The following is a 21,295-nucleotide window of genomic DNA, read 5'->3' as shown; positions in this document are numbered from 1 at the left end:
CTCTCAGATCATGAATGGCAGTTGACCAATATCCCTCAAGAGAAAAGTATACAACAGCTGTATCTTACCGGTACTCACCTATGGAGCAGAAACGTGGAGGCTAACAAAGAAGGTTCAGCTTAAATTACGGCCAACGCAGCGCGCTATGGAAAGAAAAATGATCGGTGTAACGGTAAGAGATCTGAAGCGGGCGGAGTGGGGGAGAGAACAAACGCGCGTTGATGATGTCCTAGTTGAAATCAAGAGGAAGAAATGGGCTTGGGCAGGGTATGTAATGCGAAGGCAAGATAACCGCTGGTCCTTAAGGGTAACGGAGTGGATTCCAAGAGAAGGCAAACGTAGCAGGGGGCGGCAGAAAGTTAGGTGGGCGGACGAGATTAAGAATTTTTGCGGGAATACGGTGGCTGCAACTGGCGAAGGACAGGGTCAATTGGAGAGACATGGGATAGGCCTTTTCCCTGCAGTGGGCGTAGTCAGGCCGATGATGATGATGCTGCTGCTGCTGCTGCTGCTGATGATGATGATGATGATGATGATGATGGCATAAAATGACTAAGAAACTAACCAGTAAGCATGCCGGACACAAGGACGGTGGAACAAAGAGCTTTAAACGACAGATAACACAGAGGGTAAAAACTAAATAATTCAATGAAAAACAAGCAGCCAGCAAAACTAGATCGAAACTAGAAAAGACAGATCAGGAAGGAATCGTTCTATGATAACTCAAGAGGCAATGCCTTGCTCTTTGAAGCTAGATCAGGGTGTCTGAATGCGAAGTTACAAAAAGAAATTAAAAAAGATGACTCACGTGCATTGTGCGGCACATGTGTAGAAACGAAAGAACGTATTAAAGTCGATTGTGATGGTGTCCATCCGGATGTCGATGTGGAAGATTAGGAGCTCAAAAGCAGGGAGGTGATGTAAGGTTCGAAGTCTGGGAATAAAAATGTATTTAAAGAAAATGGTGGGATTATAGACCGATTTATTACGCAGCTAAGTAAATATAAAAAAGCCGATCATGAAGGTAACTGCCACCACCCCGTCTCAAAGGGGACGCTCCTACCTCCATCCATCCATCCAACCGTTGCGCCATCGTTCATGGAAAAGAAGGCCGTGGATGGGCTCACAGCTGTTTGGCTGTTGAATTTACGCTGGTATTTTTTTGTTTCGAATCTAATCAAATGATTTATAAAAGGAAACCCTCAAACAGCCCATTCTAGAGACATGTGTAGTTCGCGGCTATGCCTATTCTGTGCGCTCAGCGTCGTCTGCAGCTCCGATGATAGAACGCGTGCCTCTTAGAGGAATCCCAGGTGAGCAAGATTGTTCTACCACCATTCCGTTCGTTTTTCTACGTGTAATTCTTTGAAAGCAGTGTTGGAAATTACGTTTTCTCGACAGCCACTAATGCTGAAAGAATCGGCGCTGCGGAGCTCAATCATATGGCTTTTATAGCTGAAACAGCCAAGAAGAGCTAAATGTAGCTCCCCCCCCCCCTTTCTCCCAAACACCTTCACTTAGACTGTGGTAGAGATTTGATGAGATGGCAGGTGCTGTGGTAAAACTGTGGTAGTCAGTATGTGCAGTACCAGTCTTGTTCTCGACGGTTTCGACACTGCTTGTAAAGCCGGCATTAGGGCAGGCTTTGGAGTTAGAGTATAGGAGCTGGCTGAGCAGAATCAATGCGATTAGCGAGAAGAGGTCCTGTCGTTGCGCCAATCTCTCTGTCGGTAGTGCTGGAAAATGCATTATGTGCAGCAATCCCGCTCTTTAGGAGCTTTTCGAGACCTTACTGTGCGGCCCGAACGCCCAGCATGTCGTTGCATCCGAACGGCATGCGCAAATTTCCAAACAGGGGTTCATTTTGTTCAGCACACACACACACAAAAAAAGAAATTCCTCTTCCATCAATAAATATTTCACGGATGCCACTGTGGAATAGCAGTTATGGGAGCAGCTTCATACGTGTAGTCTGCGAGAAATTAAAGGGCATGTACACAACACTTCTGAAGACACAAAAAAGTGACCTCAAGCCATTCAAGCCTCATATCAACGCGGTCGTTGAATTGGCGAGCATCAGAAAAATGAGACGAATGTGCTGAATTGTGTTACTTGTATCTTGAACCACAATCCGGCTATAAACGCTCTTCATGAACGTAATTGTTGGGCCTTTGGCTGAAAATAATATGGCACAAGTGTGCCCAGCCTAAACTCTGATGTGTTTCAAGGCAGTGGTGACGCTGGAAGACATGCGCTAGACGGCTCTCAATAATATGTTCATTTTTTTTTTTTCGATGCTATTAGGTAAGGCATGCTTCCTCCACACATACCGAACAGGCTTTAGAGACAATCCCTTCTGAAGCTCGTGGAGATTTTCTATGTGGGAAGCAGAATTCACTTCTTTCGGGCCAAGGTCACAGGATAAAAACTGTGATCTCACATTCTTCAGCACATGGCGCGGGTCGAAGCTCATGAAAAGAAACCTGTCGCCGTCACGGGACTGTTCGATTCGGTAGTTAAGCAGGCATTTTCCGAGCAATTTCATGCAATTCACGCTTACTTTCTAATCTTCAGGGAGTAAACAAACAATTTTAAACCCAGCCTGTCGAACCTGTCTACCTGTTTGTACCAAAGTGCCTCTAGTTTTTCCTTCAGACCAGGGAGGAAATTTTTTTAACGCGGTAGCGTTAAGGCTGGCGATATGCAGAAAATCCGGAGTCGGCGAGCTGTGAGCGAAAAAGCAGGTGGCCCACCTGCCACCAAGGTCACATGAACTTGTGACGTCATCACAACCTGCGCAGTGTATTGCGAGCGAGCAAACTGTCCACCGTGGTAGGTCGCAGTTATATTAATAATAGGCGGTGGGAGGTTGCTCACAGAGAGCAACCCGGGTCTCACAAACCCCACCTGTGGCTGTGTTTAAAACAGCCACCTGCCACGGCACAGGTGCCTCGCTTAACCGCTGCGCCAGTAGTGGTATAATGAATGTAAAGTATAGAGTGACCAATTCTGCATATATGAGCAGGTAGGCAGAACCAAGACCTACTGAACTACAGACCTGCACAAATGGCCCTTCTCCAGCGCGCATGTTCTAGTTCATGCCTTTTGCCGCTAGGGTAGAAACATTACGGGCGGCGTGGCGCTAATATAAACCTGTTCAGAAAATGGCCTCCTCCACCATTTTGTTTCAAACAAGGCAGTTTTATCGTTTGTCCACGTAATCATTATTTATTGGTACATACTGTCAATCCCATATGGAATTATAACAGGAAGGGCATAAGTTGAACAGTCTAAAGCACAATAAGGCAAGCAAGCATAATACAAAGGTAAACACAGCGTTGTGGGGGTAAGATGTTTAACAAGAAACTCAAGAATAGAAGTAAAGGGGTATAAACTTTCAAATGGACGGAACAGAAAACAGTAATCATGGAACAGAAGAGACACTGGAAGCCAATGAATCAATATTTTAAAAACAATAGGCAAAAATGGAAGGTAATGCAACGGAAGAACATATAGGAAAGCACACACAATGAACACGATTTGTGCCTGACTGGAAGGCGGGTACATATGAAAAGTACGTCAAGCATTTATTCCGAACCCAGTTGGTGTTCGACGAGGGCTACAAAGGTATTTAATGATGAGCAGCTTGTGATGGTTGGGTCAAGGGTATTCCATTCGCGTATGGTTAGTGGGAAGAATGAGTGTTTAAAGCAGTCGGTCCGGAAAGTGTACTCGTTTAAAGTATGAGAGTGCTTATGGCGTGTGGGCCTGGTATCTGTAAAGGATAAATATTTGGAAGTGTCAATATGCAGCTGATTATTGAGCAACTGGTGCATGAATCTAAGACGTGCTAGTTTGGCTCTCTTCTGCAAGGTAAGCATGCCAGCTTTATGGAGTAGGTCAGTTGGTGAGTCAGTTTGGCTATATTTATTAAAAATGAATCTGATTGCCTTCCTTTGTACTTGTTCTAGTTTACTTACATGTTGTTTAGTAGAGGGAAACCAGACAGTATTAGAGTATTCAAGTATTGGCCTTACAAGGGTATTATAGGCTAATAGTTTTGTCTCTGATGGTGCTAGTTTCAGGCGCCTTCTCAGGAAGAAGAGTCTTTTTAGAGCCTTTGATGTAATGTGAGTTATATGGGAGCTCCATCTAAGATCATGGGATATGATTACACCGAGGTATTTGTGTTCCACAACTTGGGGGAGTAGGATATTGTTAATGACATACTGAGATGCTGATTTTTGTATTTTCCTGGTTATTGATAACGCGGCGGATCATCCATTTATCTATGCTAGGCACGGTGGTGCTGACGAAAAGGAAGCAGATAAAAAGGAAGACGTTTTTTATACTCTTCCAGAGCGAAAAAAGTCGTTAGTATGGATATTTTTATTGCTAATGTTGAGATAGCAGAGGGAGACGAAACAAATGTATTAAATATCTTGCTCAAAATGGCAAACGATGATGATCATCATAGTAGACGAACAGGTCAACCGAGCGCCCTCAACGGCCAATAAGCTAACGAAAGTTGGCGCACGCTGCTCCATAGGACCCCGCCAAATGTGCAGGTCTGTAGTTCAGTAGGTCTTGGGCTGAACAAAGGCGAAGTGATACGCAAAGAGGACCCCAGGCCTCTGAAGGTAGCCTTTAAAGCTATCGCGCCAAACCCTTAAGGTGGTGCTTAAGTTTGCCCTCAATTTTTTTTTCTTGAAATTGGTAATTGGATCCATGAGAAACAAAGCTGAAGCATTTTTTTCTGCCGCTCTTTCTCTGCTGTAGGACGTGTCTGCAGTCAAAGAACCCCCTTGCAGTTTCTTCCGCTTCATCTTGTACTTGTCAACAGTCTGCCGTAATCTAAGTATCTGGCTCCTCCGGTCTCTTTCCGTTCTCTTTCCTTTGCCTTTTCGGTAGTGACTGCAGTGGAGGCCGATACGCTGTCGGCCTGGACACTTCTACCGGTCCTGTAGGGGACCAGTCAGCCTCGAGAACACATTCATTCTGGCTCTGTAAATGTGCAGCGTGATGGTCTATTGTTTTGCCGGCAGCGCTTGTAGTGTACGTGAGCTTCGATTCTGCGGCTTAGCGACCTGCTAGTGTGAGCATTGAACACGTGCGGCTGTCACTAAGCAACATTGCCACTGGAGCAAGCATTCGTCGACTGTTCATTCGCAGCGCGTTTAGCAATACTTCCCGTGATTCGTTCAGCTGTTACCTTAGGCTGCAAATATGAATGGGAGCCTGCAGAGAATGGTATTACTGCATCCATTTTAAGCCGCTGCATTTTTCTTTCTGTGAAGTCTTATGTTACGAAATCGTGACTGCATACCTTACTGTAGCCCGCAGTTGTATTCGGGGGCTAATCATCCAGAATGATGCGACAAGCCACCTCTGTCGTTCGTAGGCGGTGACGGGTATTTCGTGGAACGACAGTCCGACAGTTTTTTTCTTTCCATTGCATTCGCGCAACGTTACCTAATACTGCGACATACTGAGGCAAGCGGAACATGTATTTAAGCGTGATAGAAACATAAAAGCAACTTAGAGCATCTATTTAAAGTTTTGCTTCGGCAGCGCGGCTGCGCAGGCCACAACTACCGCCTCTCGAATCCTTAGAGTTGCTGATACAGTGACTATAGAATCCTGTGTACACAGCGCCCTTACGCGACCGCGGCGAGCGGCGGGAGCGTGAGCGCCTGGCTGCCTGAGGAGGGCGTTCTTTCAGGCACAGGAAGCATAGAGGAGGCGATTTGTGTGACAAGTTCACTTGGGCATTCCACACCGTGTTGCCGTTAGGGCCAGTGCACTGGAGTTAAGGTATTTTTTACTTTAGTGAATTCATAAATTAAGTCTCAAAATTCCGGAAAACTGTAAGCGTAGGACCGGTGAAAGGATGACGGCACTGGAAAGCGTTATTTGCAAATTGATTTATTGAAAATCTTCCCGGTGAAATTCGAAGCGTCGCTTATCCATTTTTCAGGTCAGCGGTGCTCGAGCATCTGTTTTGAATGATCCCATCAAGAGATTTAACATGTACTTTTGATTACGGCTTGTTTTTTTCTTCCTTTGGCGACGACATGCGCTGGAGCTGATGACGGCTTAGACTGCGCAGGTTGTGGCCTTGTTGATTGGAAAAGCTTCCAATAATACTCTTGTCTGCTCCTGTGCTTTAAATTTTCTAGCATAATCCTACCAATTGGCCCGGCTGTCACCTGTCTGAAGGCTTAACAATATTTTAGCTCTCTCTAAAGACATGACGCATGTGCGCATCAATAACTAAAAGCTCTACAAAGCATTAAGCACATGAAAAAAAGTCGACCCAGCGTCGACATTTTCTGCACCTGTGGTTCTCAGTTTAATATGCAGTCTTTTTTTTATCGCTCTGGTTCAGAGAGGGAAGAAAGGATTTACCTTAATCAACCCATAATTTACGTATGATGCCGATGTTTTCGCACCGCCCACCAGCCAGAAATAAGAAGCAACACGGACTGGACAAATACACCTTTTGACAGCCAACTGACTAACAGCTCTACAGCGGGCTTAGGATTCATGTCGCCGCTTCATCACCTGTTATAGCGTGGTAAAGGGCAGAAAACCTCTCCGTAAGCGGGCCTCCATCCCGGCCTCCCATCACTAGCCGTTAAATTCGTCTGCACAACTATCGATGTGCAGCTATGTATCTCAACTCTGCTCAATATTGATGAAATTTGCTTTCTTGTTTGTACGCGTGCGTGCGTACGTACGCGCAGCATCATCAGTAAAATATTAAACCACCAAGAAAAAGTTTGCCCACTGCACCATTAGTAAATCAATGGATGTTCTAATACACACAGCAACATAGTTCGCAGCACACAGCAGCATATGCAACACAGTGCAAACGCAGCAGTACAACACAGTAAGTACACCGCAACATACGATAGATTCATGGTTAATACACAGACCAAGTACGTGTCACTTTAACTTCCATTTCTTATTGAAAAAATAGAAACATACGGGGTGAATGCGTCAAGAGCAACAAACTAGGGGGGGGGGGGGGGGGGGGGGGGGGGGGAATAACCGCGATTTTCGAGTGCCCTGTGGAAAAGTGGGCACTCAACAATTACGTGAATTAGTCCAGTGATTTACAAGGCCATCCAGAGGGCGTCTTGGAGATGCCGTTGAGACCCTTGCTTCTGGTGCTTCTATCATATGAGACAAAATAAATGATCCAGTGAGCACAGGGCAGTATTAGGGTTAGTAAACGTCAAATGCAATAGTAAGGTGATATTAGCGGGTGCTATCATCAACCCGTCACGTACACCCATTCATTGGTGGCGCCGTAATCGTACAAATTTCTGTCTTGCACTGAGCACTGCTTTTAGATTTTCTCAAATATTTCTTCTTTAAAACGGCGTGCATAATGCCAGCAGAACCACTGCCGGCATCATTTAAGAATGTTTGCATTTGTTCCAAAATGATTATCCGAAAATGAAAAGACACAACATATATTAGGTGGCTAAGTGTGCTTGCAAGAGGTAGTTTAGCTGCATGTACTGCCACGCGATAGCTAACTTCCGATAGTCGCTAAGCACAGACCTTTCCTTGATGATGATTTCATTATGGTATATTTGGTTTAACGTCCCGATGCTTCACATGGCCCATGAGGGGCGCCTTAGTGGGGGGCTCCGTATTTATTTAGAACCCATGGGGTCCTTTAACGCGCACTGACATCGCACAGCACACGGACGACTTTGCATGTCGTCTGCGTCGAAATGCTGCCGCCGGGAACGGGATTCGATGCCGCGACCTTTGTCTCAGCAGCCAAACCCCAAAAGCACTCGGCCACCCTGGCGGGTGTACTATGATTTGATTTTGAAGGGGCGAGAACAGCTGAACCAGTGAGCCCCGTGGCTAATGTGTTTCTGGTCTGCACGAGATGCTATTGAAGACCCTTTTGTCCAAGCACTTCACCTCAGAGAAGCAGAGCACCAGACCAGGGGAAAGCTTTTGGTCATTGTATCACCGGTGGGTACCCGATGGCACTGGGAATGAAAGCCCAGGGCGTGTAACGACAATGATTATCATGTTCAAAGTACAAACAAGTGATGTATTCAAGGTATGATGCAACAAACCCTCGTAGCGTAATATGTGAATCATGTGGAGACTTCTGGTGCGTTTTGCACATTTCTTTCTATGCTTATAAAATTGGGTTCACCACAAGTGAAGTAGCAAATTTTTCTGCAAGATGAATACGCAAATTTGCAGCGATCGCTAGTTTAGATTTATTCATGCACTCGCATTCTTTTTTTTTTTCAATCAGCCGCCGCGGTAGTGCAGTGGTTATGGCGCTCGGCTGCAGACCCGAAAGACGCGGGTTCGATTCCGGCCGTGGCGGCCGGATTTCGATGGGGGCGAAAATCTGAATTCCTGTGTGCTGTGCGATGTCAGTGCATGTTAAAGAATCCCAGGTGGTCTAAATTTCCGGAGCCCTTCACTACGCGTCCCTCATAGCCTCAGTCGCTTTGGGACGTTAAACCCCTATAAACCAAACCATTCTTTGCAATTGCAGGCCCGGACGCAAGAAGCCACGATGTCATCGTCGAGCAGTCAAATTTTCAAAGACTCTGGAGCAGGTTTCTTGAGCGGAAGAAGGGTTCCACAAAAAGACGAGGTCAGTACTTTATCTCCACACAACGCAGGGTGGGTCACGCTTGCACATTCTTGTCTGAAACTGCGTTTTTGCGGCGCTGATGTATGAACGGTTTGTTCAGGAATCTTCAAGATAGCTTCGTTAGATCATCTGTCGCTGATTAGTTGACGACAATAATGATTATCGAAAACTAAGCTGATCCACACAAATTTGGTTCATATCTAGCGCAGCAGTCACATGAGTTTCTTGACGAGGACGATGACACTTTCATTTCCTCGAACGCAATTCACGAGTTTGAGAAACAGTCTATATCTTTGAATTGGCACAATTCTTCAACCTGTCTGCATGATTTCTTCGTTTCTGGAGAAATTTGGTGGTGATATCAATTATTCACTCATCGCCTTGTGAATTAAACGGGATGAGCAAGAAATTCGGCGTCATGCGTAGGCATAGATGTCGCTCTTTGTAAGTGAAGCAGCGGTAGAGCTCCTGAATGTAAGTTCTGAAAGGTCTTTGAAACAACGACATGCTCATGATACCCCGCGAACTGGCATGTCATGCACCCCAAGTTATCAATTTATCATCTGTGGCCGATAACCAACATCTAAGAGAAAATATGTCTCAAAGTTGGTTATTACGTGCACATTACACCGCAGAGATTAAGCGTGACTTCAAAAGAAAAATAAACGTAAGGAGTGACCTTTACTACTTTTGTGTGACTTAGAACGAATCGAAGTAATATTTTCCGTTAGAGCCAGCCGGTATATTTGCTAACCCTTAAAAATGAAAAAATTCTAATCTTATGTTATGGAATACTATGTTTATGTTAATATTACGAAATAATTCTCCCATACATTCGCAACTACCATCACATCAGTCATTACAATCGAACAGACATTAATCTTAACTGAGTGAGCAATAAAAAGCCTTGGCTTTGTAATTTCTATAGGTTTTACTATTTTACTGTAATATTTTACTTCGTAGAAGGTTAATTTTTTGTTCCGTATTTCCTTTTACAGTACTTTCGACACCTTTTATATATGTTTTGCACTGTGCTGATGCTTTGCTGGGTTGGGTTGGGCTGGTGAGGGCTGGGAAAACGTTGGGAAGGAGGGGCTTTTGGTTTCGCACATGCTCCAACTTTGATCACCTTTCATCATTTGATGAAAATAAAGAGTATACACCCTTTTTGAAATTATTAAGCCATCGTCACCGCAACGCCTCAAGGCTAGCTACTGAGGGAATTTACGGGTTTCTTTTTTTTAAGCATAAAATAAATGAGTAATGCATGTGTTTTATGGCAGTAACTTAATTCTCTGGGTGGCTCTATGTACGTGTTCATGCGTGTTCAGCCCCTCGCCTTCATTTGACTCATAGCCACTGACGCCATAACACGGACGAAGTGCTACGCGGAAAAGCAAAGAAGAACACGTTACGAATTACGTTATGTATTTTGTTCAACGTCATCTGCGTCGTGACGAACGCAGCTATTAGCTGCACTATTTAACTGCATAGCTTTAAGCTGTTAGGACATGCCGACACTATGACTTTGCCTTACTTCACAGTACCACAGCACCTAAAGACGTGCAAGCTTACGAAGTGCGTGAAGAAAGCTTGATTTGTTAACGGTTCTTTGTCACGAATAACCACTCTTTGTAGGTTTTTATCAAAGCGCATAATCTTTGACCACTGATTAACCACCTCTTAAGCAATGGGTGCACAATAACAAACCATAATTAGGAAGTTTCGAAGACAGAGAAACCGAAAACAGCCACGCCTAGCGGATAAGCGTCACCGCTAGCTTTGCTTAGTATGACAACTCAAATCTTGACGGGCGAAAAAGTAGAAGCATGCGAGATTCAACCGACCGAGCAGCGTACTAATTATGTGCAAACTTCAGAAGTTGGTCCTAGAGTACTTGGTGCTACGCATTTCGAAGTACGTCTCTCAAGAAAATACTCTGCCAAACAATGTAGAGTTGGTGGTTAAATCACGGCGCGCCACGCCTTACCAATTACCGGCCCACAAAATATGGAATTCGCCCGAGAGCAGAGCACGAGAGAGCGGGCAGCACGAGACGGATATTGCGAAATTCCGCCGTCGCTCCCAGACGGGAGAGTCGGGGTCGGGTTAGTCCAAAGTGGCGGAACGATAGCCGGATGACTAGGGCTGGCCGCCCTAGTCATCCGCATTCGAAAACGCTTACGAGCGTGTCCGGCGAGCAGCACGTTCGAGAGAAAAAGCGGTCACGTTTGTCCCGCGGCCCGTTACGAAAAATCAAAACTCACGATGGTTGCAACAGAGCGGCAGGCAGAGACAACGTGCTCGTCTCGGTCTCGTCCGGCGGCGATAAACAAGAGCGAGTCTGCTGCACACCCGAGGCCGCTGCTTCACGACTACCTTCGGTGAGCGCCGCACTTGAAACGCCTGTCTCGCCTGTGCCGTGCAGGCCTTGAACTGTTGTTGCTAGCTGGCACACGCGAGCAGTTGTATCGGGGTGCGGCTCTGTAGAGAAAGCGACGGGTAATAATAAATGCGTGGATTCCACTACGGGAACCAACGACGCAGGTATGAGGTATAGCGAAATGCGCCCAATCGTGAGAGTAGAGATGTCGTGGAGATGGGTTCCGGAATAATTTAGACGTGCCTACAGCTTCTTGGCGCGCACCGGAAACTAGGCATCTTGCTTATTATGTGGTGTTTTGTCAGCAACCTTGTGAGCAGGAGCAGAAGGGCTTAACTGATCTTTCGTTGATTAGAGAAGTCAGAGTTTCACCTGCAGCCGACATCCGACCATAGAGTGATATTTTCCCTTGTAGTGACTGCAGTAAAAAAAAAAAAAAACAACAAGCAGGTTTCGCGGCAACATTTCATTTTGGGGTCAAGGTCAAAGCTTGGGGCGCCTGATCTAGAGTACTCGTCCACTCACAGCAACAACAAAAAACAGGAAAGTGGAGGTGGATGCGAGTACAAGTTGGTATCCATAAAATTCTGCTCTGTGTAGAGTACAGTGCGGAAAGGAGATGTGGGAGAACGAATACGCCGGCTGATTTGGAATATTTTCCCTGTAACTGTCGTCCTTGTCTCAATCAATCAATCAATCAATCAATCAATCAATCAATCAATCAATCAATCAATCAATCAATCAATCAATCAATCAATCAATCAATCAGTGTTTACTCCCACTGATTTGTACACGAAAGTATTCTGGTGATTCTAAGCACATAGTTCCTGTTAGTAGACCAAGCAGCACGTGAAAGCTTTTTAGAAGGGTGTATGAAGCATTATAAAATCACTAAAATACAATTTTAAGAAATAATTTTAACCCAAAAAGATAAACTCAGTTTCCCACCCAATAAACAAAATAACATAAAAAACCATGTCGCGATCATAGATACATGTGGTATAGAACCACCGCGGCGAGCAGTTAGTCCATTTAGCGAACAAATATAAACGCACTTGGGATATTAATTTGGCGTCCTGTCTGATAAATTCACCTTGCTGCCTGTCTCACCAGCAAGGAAAGCTTTAGAAGCCACTGGAGAATGTAACACATTTAGGTATTAGGCGAAACGCAGAACACAGGAAGGCTTATGACGAACGATTTATATACGGTCCGAACTGTCGGCAAGGCACTTTGAACAGAGTTCCCGGCTGCTCAATATCCACGGGCGTAACTTTGTTTTGGCTAGGCGTTGGAATCTGTCAGCGAGCTGTGAGGGCAGACTACTGGCCACAGGCGCGTGGCTGTATTCTTTATACACATTTCATCGCAAGCAAATGACGGAAAGAAATGAGCGTCTGCGACTTGTAAAGCTTATTCCTACAACACCTACGACAGCTCGAAACTCGACTAGAAACGGGCAGCTGGCATATGTTTCCTTGAGTGCTGGACATTTGTGGATAGCTAAAAAATTCTCGCCGCCGACGTGAAACAAACGCTCACCATTATTTACTCGCTGCATAAACTGGCCACTGTGCTAGTGGAATGAAATGGAGCAGAAACCCACATGTTCTCGCTACTGATGTTGTTGCCAAGTGCGAGGCAGCTTCAAAGGAAGACATTGCGAAATATTGTATATGCTTTCGCTGTAGATTTCAAGCTCCCTCAATGCTGCGTGAAGTCCGGTTGGGAATACGTTGTGAAATGAAATTTTCCTTGCAGAAACTTGTTCGAGAAAGCGGTTTTTCTTGCCAAGAATAAAGCTCCTGCGTGCCGCCTCATTTACAATCCCGTTTCGATGAATAGCCGCTAGCGACAGGTTCTTCGGCACAAAGCTCTTCGATGCGAGGCATGCAGCTTTATTACACGTTCGCCTGGCCCTCATAGGAAATGATGAATTGTAGCTCCCTGTGGCATGTTCGTAGTTTGAAAGTTTGGGTTCTGTATCGTCCTAATTCTTGCATTTATGCGAAGTAGTACAGAGGGTAGTTTATTAAGGTATTAAAATAATTATTCACAGCTCTGAAAATGGGCGAAATAAATTATTGTTTTTTTTTTTTATTGGAGGTGATCCTTCGCCAACAGAACTTGGTGATGTAATAATCTGCCAGCTGGCTTGTCTCGGAAAGTCAAAGGAACTACAAATGCACTCAATGTCATGAACGCTTGTATACTTTTTACTTAAGAGGTATCCCTCATAGTCCATGTGTCGCTTTGGGACGTTGAACCCCGCATTGTACAATTACAATTTTTTTTTAATTTTAATTTACCTTTGCTTTTATTTCGCCCATTATTTGTATGTAAGTGACATCATTCCCGGTGAAGAATTTAAAGCTGCTAATGCAATTGTACTGCCAACATATAATAAAATAAGGTGTCCCGCTGTCATTTTTTTTTCTTAATGATTGTACGTGCACTGCTTATGTGATCACAGTCGCTTCATGTGCTAACAGGCACGTCCTCAGTCCGCCGTTGTTGTTGATCAAGATTCACGAAGAGCTGCATTGTACAGGGTCGTCCACTCTTAGTTAGAACCCGCTAGCGCATGGCCGCACTCTTCAGAGGGCCACCATGTGCGACACAGTCGCTCATCGCAGCAAAGTGGCGCAGGAGAAGGTGTACGTGGACGTGGTGCTTCGCGTCATCTGCCACTTCGCTTCGATGCGCAGCCGTTTCGGACGCAATGACCCTCCAAAGAGCACGACCATGCGCTAGCGCATTCTAGCTAAGAGTGGACGACCCTGTACAAGGCGCATTAATGGGACACTCAACAAAAATAGCCAACTTAGAAATACGGATAGAGTATAGCATAGTCTAGGGTTCGACGAAAGTTCGTCTATAGTCAGTCATGATACTGATGAAGTTGAAGGTCACTGACCATATCAAGATTACGATTGATGTTTCGAGCCTGCTCGAAAGCACTGCCAAGTTTGTTTGTTTTTTTTCTGAGCGGAAAGGTGGTCGCAATCCTCAGAACATCGCAAATGAAATTGCCGAAAACCTTCCGCATGCGAAATTTGCTCGCAAAGACGTCATTTTTATGACATCTTTGCGAGCCGGCTCTCAGGCTAATCAGAGCGAGAACATCAAGCCTGCATCGCTTGTCATGACACCTGTAATCGGCGACATTTACTGCGATGCTTCGGCTGGATCGGATTTGCTAGCATGAGTCAACACTCTCACGTTCGGTGCTTTTCAGGCGATAAGCTCCTGTGTCGAAGAAAAGCGGGTGTCGTAGGCGTCGGCGTCGTTGGCCCTGAGCAGGAAAAAAAGAAAACGATGGAAGCAAATACTTGCTATTATTGAGCTGTAAAGAAAACTGGATAGTGTGGCAACCAACGTTTTTAGATCCCTTTCAGTTTGCAAGCTCCCCCGGGGCCGCGCCCGAGAAAGCGGCCCCCGTCCGCTTCCACTCACCACGCGGCGCTGCTGTCGCTGTCGGCCTAGGGTGCCTCGATGCCCAGCACTGCGCCGTACGGCGGCGCTGGCATCGAGGCACCCTATGTCGGCCCGGAACCACCGGAGCGCTTGCGCTTGCCAGTTGCTGTGACAGCCCGTTGTCATCCGCGATAACATTGGGAACGAACACGTCGAACTCAAATTTGCTGTACTTTTGGAGCTGTCACATTGAAACTTCAGTCTCATGGTTTAAGAAATGTTTCGCCTGGCTAGTAAGGCTGAGATAAAGAGCAGACTGATGCCAGTTCGCAAAAAAACAATCGTTTGCATTGCGCTTTATCGCATCGTGTTTGCGATGTTTAGCGCTGATGATATGCGTGTGTTGGAGTAAAGCTATCAATATTTCTTCGGGAGAATGCACGAAACATTAATGAAAGGTTAAAACTAGCGATGTTCCGCTTCTAGATCAATCACGAAATTCCGCGCTATATTATCAACGAAGCACCGCACATGCGAGCAGCATTTAATTTCAGTGAACACAAGTATAAATGCAGACACACTTAGCTGGATGCAGGGAGCGAATAACCTATAGAAGAGCTTTTTATTTGCAATGATCGCACAGACGAAAGCAGCGTCCTGCACTTTCATTTTTAGAATGTTAATTTCGTTGAACACAGACAAGCATTAAATGCAGACACACTAAGTCGGAAGTGTTAATGGAGCGGCCTGGCGTCGCTTGGTCGACGAACACGACATCAAGCACGGAGGGAATGGCTACAGAAGGCGAGCTTTTTTATTTGCAATGACAACCTTTTCTCTGTTCTCCAGCCGACGGTTCACGTCTCTCGCATAGAAGTGCATGCGTGTCACTGTGACAAAATGCAGCACTTGGCACGTAAAAGTGGCCATATGCTCTGCACATCCAAGCCGAGCAACGTTTTGCAATTCCAGCTCGTCTGCACCTCTCAAAAAACGTCCCCAAAAACGGGACTTTCAAAGAAATCGAGATTGCTTTGTTTACAATGTTGGTAAACTCTAGCATCTTTTTGGTGGGATGCTTTAAGCACCCTTGCTTGAAGCTTTTGTATACTGTAAGATAAGCGTCGCTGCCAACAACTGGCACAGGCGAGCTGATATCTTCCGTGCTGGTATCTGCTGGCTGCTCCAAATCAGGCGGCGGCGACGATGGCGTAGACGCGAAGGGCCACGCTGGTCGGGCAAACAGCGTGGCGAGCGCCACCGCGCGGCAGGAAACGGAAAGGCGACAATCCGCGCACCGCAGCTTTCAAACTGAAAGGGATCTAAAAACGTTGGTGGCAACCGCACCCAAGCCCTTCGGATTGTACGAAGCGCAAAAGCTTGCTACCCATTGCCCACGAAGGTCTCTTGGTTCAAGCTTAACCAATGGGGATCTAGTAAATGCGTTGCGGTCTTCGACTTGACAAAACATCTTAGAGACACGTACTGGTACGTACAGCCTTTGTCAAAAGTTTGGAGCCCAGGGGGTTTGCTTCTGAAGCACACTGTCTGGTTGGTAATGCATCACCAGCGCTCCAAATTTGCTGAAGGTAAGAAGATTTCTGGTCCTGCCTCCTCCAATGGGTAGGACTACCACGAATGTTACAGGAGTCCCACTGCGAGGCTTAAAAGCAAACCCCCTGGGCTCTAAACTTTTGACAAAGACTGTACATGAGTAATTATTAGATTTATAACTAGAAATTAAGTAACTGCACACGGAACAATTCTGTACCAAAGCGTTTTTGAGCTAAAAACCGTTTATTAACGCAATTTGTTCCTATAATGTAAAATTTCACTGTTACAATCAATATATGCGCTCATCACCCGACGGCAGGCTTATATTTTTTTCTATTAACGTTTCTTGCTATTATCAAAAGCATTCCTCATTGGTTTTTTATGGCAGTCTTAACTGTTCGTTGCGATCGATGGAAACACATTAAAAGAAACATTTTGCTACATATCAGAAGAATGGACCATTATCTTCAATATTTTCTTAACAGGGCCTTACAGTTTTCGAATTTTCAAAATTTCTGTCCAACAAAAATTTATTGATCACCAAAAATGTTGGTGATGCGAATGGGACTCGATAACGCTGTCAAGTTCTACTCTTAAAGGCGAAGCTTAAACGTCTTCAAATTTTCCGTGTTCAGGCGTGATCTCCCGGGAGTATGAGTTTCTTAAAGGCCGATTCACACGACGGACCGTCCGCCCGCGGCCCGCGCACTACGTGTTCATGCGTCAGCACATTCAGGGGCGCGCTGTCGGCCGCCGTCCATCCATCCATCCATCCAGCGCGCCTCTCAATGTGCTGACGCATGAACACGTAGTACGCGGGCCGCGGGCGGACGGTCCGTCGTGTGAATCGGCCTTAATCGATGAATCGGTGTCGCGTGCGCATGTGGACGTCACTAAGGTGGTGCTTTCGATAACAAAAGCTGCGCAGCAAGCCAGCGGGGCAATCTGGCGTATAGGCCTATTTCTGCGTCAAGGGAAAGCAGGGACGCACTCTTCTGCAGTGTTTTCCTCGACGTCAGGCGGGGCTCGCCGACAGTACGGTACTTGCATTCGACGAATTAGTGCAACGTGCGTGTTTGGATGCGCTCTCGTTGCTGTTTTCAGTGAGGGACATCGCGAGTGAACCGATTTGTTGTGGGACTTGTTTTCTCATCGAGCCCAGACAGTTCACCTTTCGCGCGCGTTAGTGGTTGTCAAAGCCAAGATCAAGAGTGGAAAACATACCCTCGATCGGAATCTTCATCTCTAGTGCGGATATAAGAGCTTCCAGGGCCAGGCAAGTAATGATCGCGAAATAAAACGAGATATTGAAAAGAAAAAAAAAATAAACTGCAGCCTTTCGGTGTAGTACTCTCGTTTGCATCAGCCCGCGTCTCTTCCATTCCACCTTTTCCTCATTACAATTTCCTTTCTCTCTACAAAGCAAATTCTACAAATCTTGAAGTTATGAATGCTGTTAAATATAATCCGCCCGCGCTCAATATGTGGTGTGGTTGTCGTTTCGAAAGGAACCTGACATTATTTGTCCTCATACAGCGATGTGCAAGAAATGTACGCCCTTGATCCTCCGTTCATCGCAAGAGGGAAGTTCGTGCATTGTTTGCGGGTATATATAAGAATGTTTAGTTCTCCTGGAGTTGCAAACGTAAATAAATTTCGACACTGCTTGCGCTGCGGCTGTCATATATTCGTTTGCGTTTATTCCTTGGTGTCTTGGTCAACTGACGTTTTTTTTTTTTTTTGTGGTCCTGTTGGTCTCCTTTTTGGGCTGTGCATATTGGTGACAATACAATGAGGAAAGCATTATTCCTTTATATGATCTGGTGCTGCCTGTAAACACGGATTTTTGGCGAAATGCAGCTGTTCCTGTGTCGGTGCAGCAACGCTAATATTTCAATCGTGACCCGTCACCCCGAGCCCGCTTCTTCAGGCGACTGGGTTCTTTAGAAAAAAAAAATAACTTGTTTACTGTGACGTAATTCACAGGGGGAAATATTATTTCTGTGGGACGCAGAACGCGCGTCTAGATTCCACGAGAGGCAACACGTTTGGACGTGCTTGCTGATTTGCATAAGGGCGCTGCCGATAAAACGTTGTTCGTTCTCAAACGATACTTACCCACTGCCATCGGAATAGAGCTGTACGAGATAACGATGATCCAATCGTGGCCAGACGCAGTTGCCGAAATCCGCAAGTTATGGAGCCACATCTACTTCTGTTTTAGGTTCACTTGCGAAATTTACTGTCTTATCAGTCCGATCTATTTGCTAGCACATAAGAGTACGAGAACGAATTCTTCAACATATCGATGTGAAAACGCTGACCTTCCTGATTAGCTCAGTTGGTAGATCGAGCGACTGCTCTGTTGAGGCGGTGGTCCAGATCCGAACCTCAGACCAGGATGAATTTTTCTTCAGCTACGGTGTGCCTGATAAAGCTGTAATGCTTTCCCTGGTAGCCGTTAGGCTGCGCTTGGGTGGATGATATCGAGCAATTACTCCCTTATTACAATCCTTCTCCACCTTGGGGGATTCCCCTAAACATTGAACCACCAACCTGACATGTAAGCCTCGCCAACTGATGCCCGTTTCTTCAGGTCCCGCAAAGGGTTCAGCTCCATGAAAATAGACTTCACGGAATTATTTGGTACAGCACGACACACCTCTTTTTCCTGAGCGCTGAAGCTGATAAGTGCCGCCGTGGAAGAACGCACGCAGCGATTTCGTCGCGCGCAAGCACCTGCTTTGATTGGCTTTCCCGCACGACAGACGAGCACGCTGGCTACCACACTTCACCGCACGGCAGTAATGTCTTGCGAAGATAGCGTACACCCGACCGAAGGTTACTCCTCGCAACTTTCAGGTCAACGGAAATTGTTTTGCAGTATAGCCTTACACCGCTTGGCCCTGTGAAGCCAGAGGGACGTAGACATAGCGTAAAACACACCAAAATCATTTCCATACCTGCTGAAAAAAGTTGCATGATGCAATAACGTCATACACGCTTCTTCATACAAAATGATAAATTTTGTGATATTGTATGACATCTGTATGACAATTGTATGATTTTGAAAGAAAAAAATGATTTACATTTGTATGACAATTTTTGACATACGTCTGACAAACTGAGGTTATTGCATCATACAACATTTTTCAGTAGGGATGTGATTTTGAACATCCAATTACGCTACGAAAACAGAAACTAAACTGCACATGACATCCGAGAAGCGGAATCTGCTCACAGCGGGCCGTGCGCAACGAGGTGGTTCGAGAATGGGCGGACTCCAATGACCTTCTGCAACTTGGCGGAGCATAACGCGTAAGAATTATGGCGCAGCATAGCGGAGTGGGCCGCAAACCGTACATCATGTATTCATCACCAATTTTCCGCGAAGATCGGAGCATCGGTGTCAAAACGAGCGCCGAGGCCGACGAATCGCCCAGGAAACGCTCCGTGCAGGCCTCTCTTGCGGCGGGGAAAGTTTTCCGCGAGTTTCGTGCGGTTCTCGATAGAGCTGCGCGGTAATTATAATTTGCCACACCGAATGCATGGGTTTCTATGAGAGCTTCGAAAAGGATTGGCTATTCCTTGGTTATACCTATTATTTAGTTATAGCGAAGTTTGACTGTAGCGCCGCACCAAAATTTTACGAAAAGGCGCCTGCCACAATATGGCTCTTCTTTTTTTTTCAAAGAACAGGCTATTGTCCAAAGCAAAAGGAAGCGCGAGCACTTTCCGTACGGAGGCGGATAGACTCGTTTGTATTCAGAAAGGCTTCGTGGAAATGGAGCGTTCGGCAGCTGAGGTCACGCATAAATATGTACGACGTGCTTCATTACGCGTCGACGACGAAGTTCAGTCAGCCTCGTGGAAGTACGTAATTTCATTCCGTCGCCTTAATTGCAAACATTGGCGACCCTTAGCGAAACGGTTCCGATTGGAGGCGCTATACGTTTCCCGTTACTGCTGCTTGCCATGAACAAAAAAGAAAGTAAAACACGTGCTACGAGCCTTGTTTTCAACAGGTCCTAAAGTGATGCTGAGAGTTACCCCTTACAAAAAAATTTTTAGGCAGTCTATAGACTGTTCATAGACATCTGTCTATAAAGTCTTTAGACTCTCTATAGACAAATCCTAGAGAACAGTCTATAGGCAATACAAATGCTATAAACAGTCTATAGACAATCTATAGATGTATGGCCATGCAGTTTGAGTAGACTTCTGTCTATAGACTATGAATAGCCAAAAAGAAACTTCTATAGGCAGGCAATAGAGTCTAAAAGAAGTCCATAGACTGTCTATAGACCATTTTTACAAGAGACAACAATTAAGGTGAAGTAAACACAGCCATTATGCGCACATTTTGAGCAAAATGTCTAAGGGATATGGGTAAACCGGCAAAATCTCGACATGAGACATTCTTGCGCCGAAAAGCGCCGAGCAAGCAGGCGAAACATCAACAAGCAACCGCTATATAAAATCAACGTAGGGAAGTCATTTTTTCGTGTTAACACACACATTGCGCAGGCGCAGCGGTCAGAAGACATGGAATTGCGGTCATGTATAGGAGATAAATAGATATTCTGACTACTTCGCTGGTGAGAATTAGCTTGCACGGAGATGATCTCAGCCCGCACAAGCTCTTGTGTTTTAATTTAGCGCCGCTAACCTAACGCGACATGGAAAACATTTGTCATATTATAAAGTTGTGGTTGGGAAGAACAGCACATGGTTGAAGTTTGGGAACCTAAGGATGTTATTTATTGCAACATGCTTGTGTAGAGTAAACTCTTCGAGGTAAGCTTATAATAGCAATCACCCTTGTTCGTTTACAGGAACACCATGAAGGCATTTTTTATTATTGATGCTATAATAAGTTTTTCCTAAACAACATAAAGCATTACTCAAGTGTTTATTTTCTGATTTTTCTTACCTCGCATGCCTGGTTATTTTATGTTTCTTTAGGTCCCCGATTCGAGTTCCCTATATATTCCTTTTTTAAGAAGGCTGTCAACCAGTCAAAAGAAAAAAAAAGTAGCACACACACTTTAGTCCGTTATGCGTTGTCTTTTCTGTCGTGTGTGCGTCTAAACTTCACTGGTTATCCTTCTGAATGCACTTTATCAACTGGCCCCCCATTCAGCCTTGTTATTACTGTGATCCTTTTTTGCATCTAAAATACACAATAAAGACGCGCTGCGGTCTCGCTTAAACTTTTCCCTCGCAAGATCTCGTAAAGGTCTTTAGTCCTACAAATATGCCGAGCGAGCAAGGGACTGACCCGAACTCCGGCA

The 21,295-nt window shown here is 45.4% G+C and overlaps 2 protein-coding genes across 41 annotated transcripts in view; one reads left to right on the top strand and one right to left on the bottom strand.

The window, feature by feature from the left end:
- Positions 1-21,295, top strand: part of LOC149342439 (uncharacterized) — a 138,837-nt gene that overhangs the window by 79,884 nt on the left and 37,658 nt on the right. For 39 of the 40 annotated variants that reach the window (XM_089544770.1, XM_089544773.1, XM_089544772.1 and 36 more), the window contains one exon: positions 8,546-8,647. In XM_089544770.1, the coding sequence (XP_089400896.1) occupies positions 8,546-8,647 (102 nt within the window). Of the gene's footprint in view, positions 1-8,545; positions 8,648-21,295 lie in introns of those variants that run through there. The other variant, XR_016283036.1, reaches the window with a different exon arrangement.
- LOC149342440 (UPF0764 protein C16orf89 homolog) overlaps positions 1-21,295 on the bottom strand; it is a 96,783-nt gene that overhangs the window by 50,317 nt on the left and 25,171 nt on the right. The gene's annotated exons all lie outside the window — the stretch shown is intronic.

Source organism: Amblyomma mixtum, chromosome 5 (assembly GCF_055824585.1).
Source record: "Amblyomma mixtum isolate Tamu chromosome 5, ASM5582458v1, whole genome shotgun sequence".
Classification (NCBI taxonomy): Eukaryota; Metazoa; Arthropoda; class Arachnida; order Ixodida; family Ixodidae; genus Amblyomma; species Amblyomma mixtum.
This window is presented reverse-complemented; position numbering and strand designations above follow the sequence as displayed.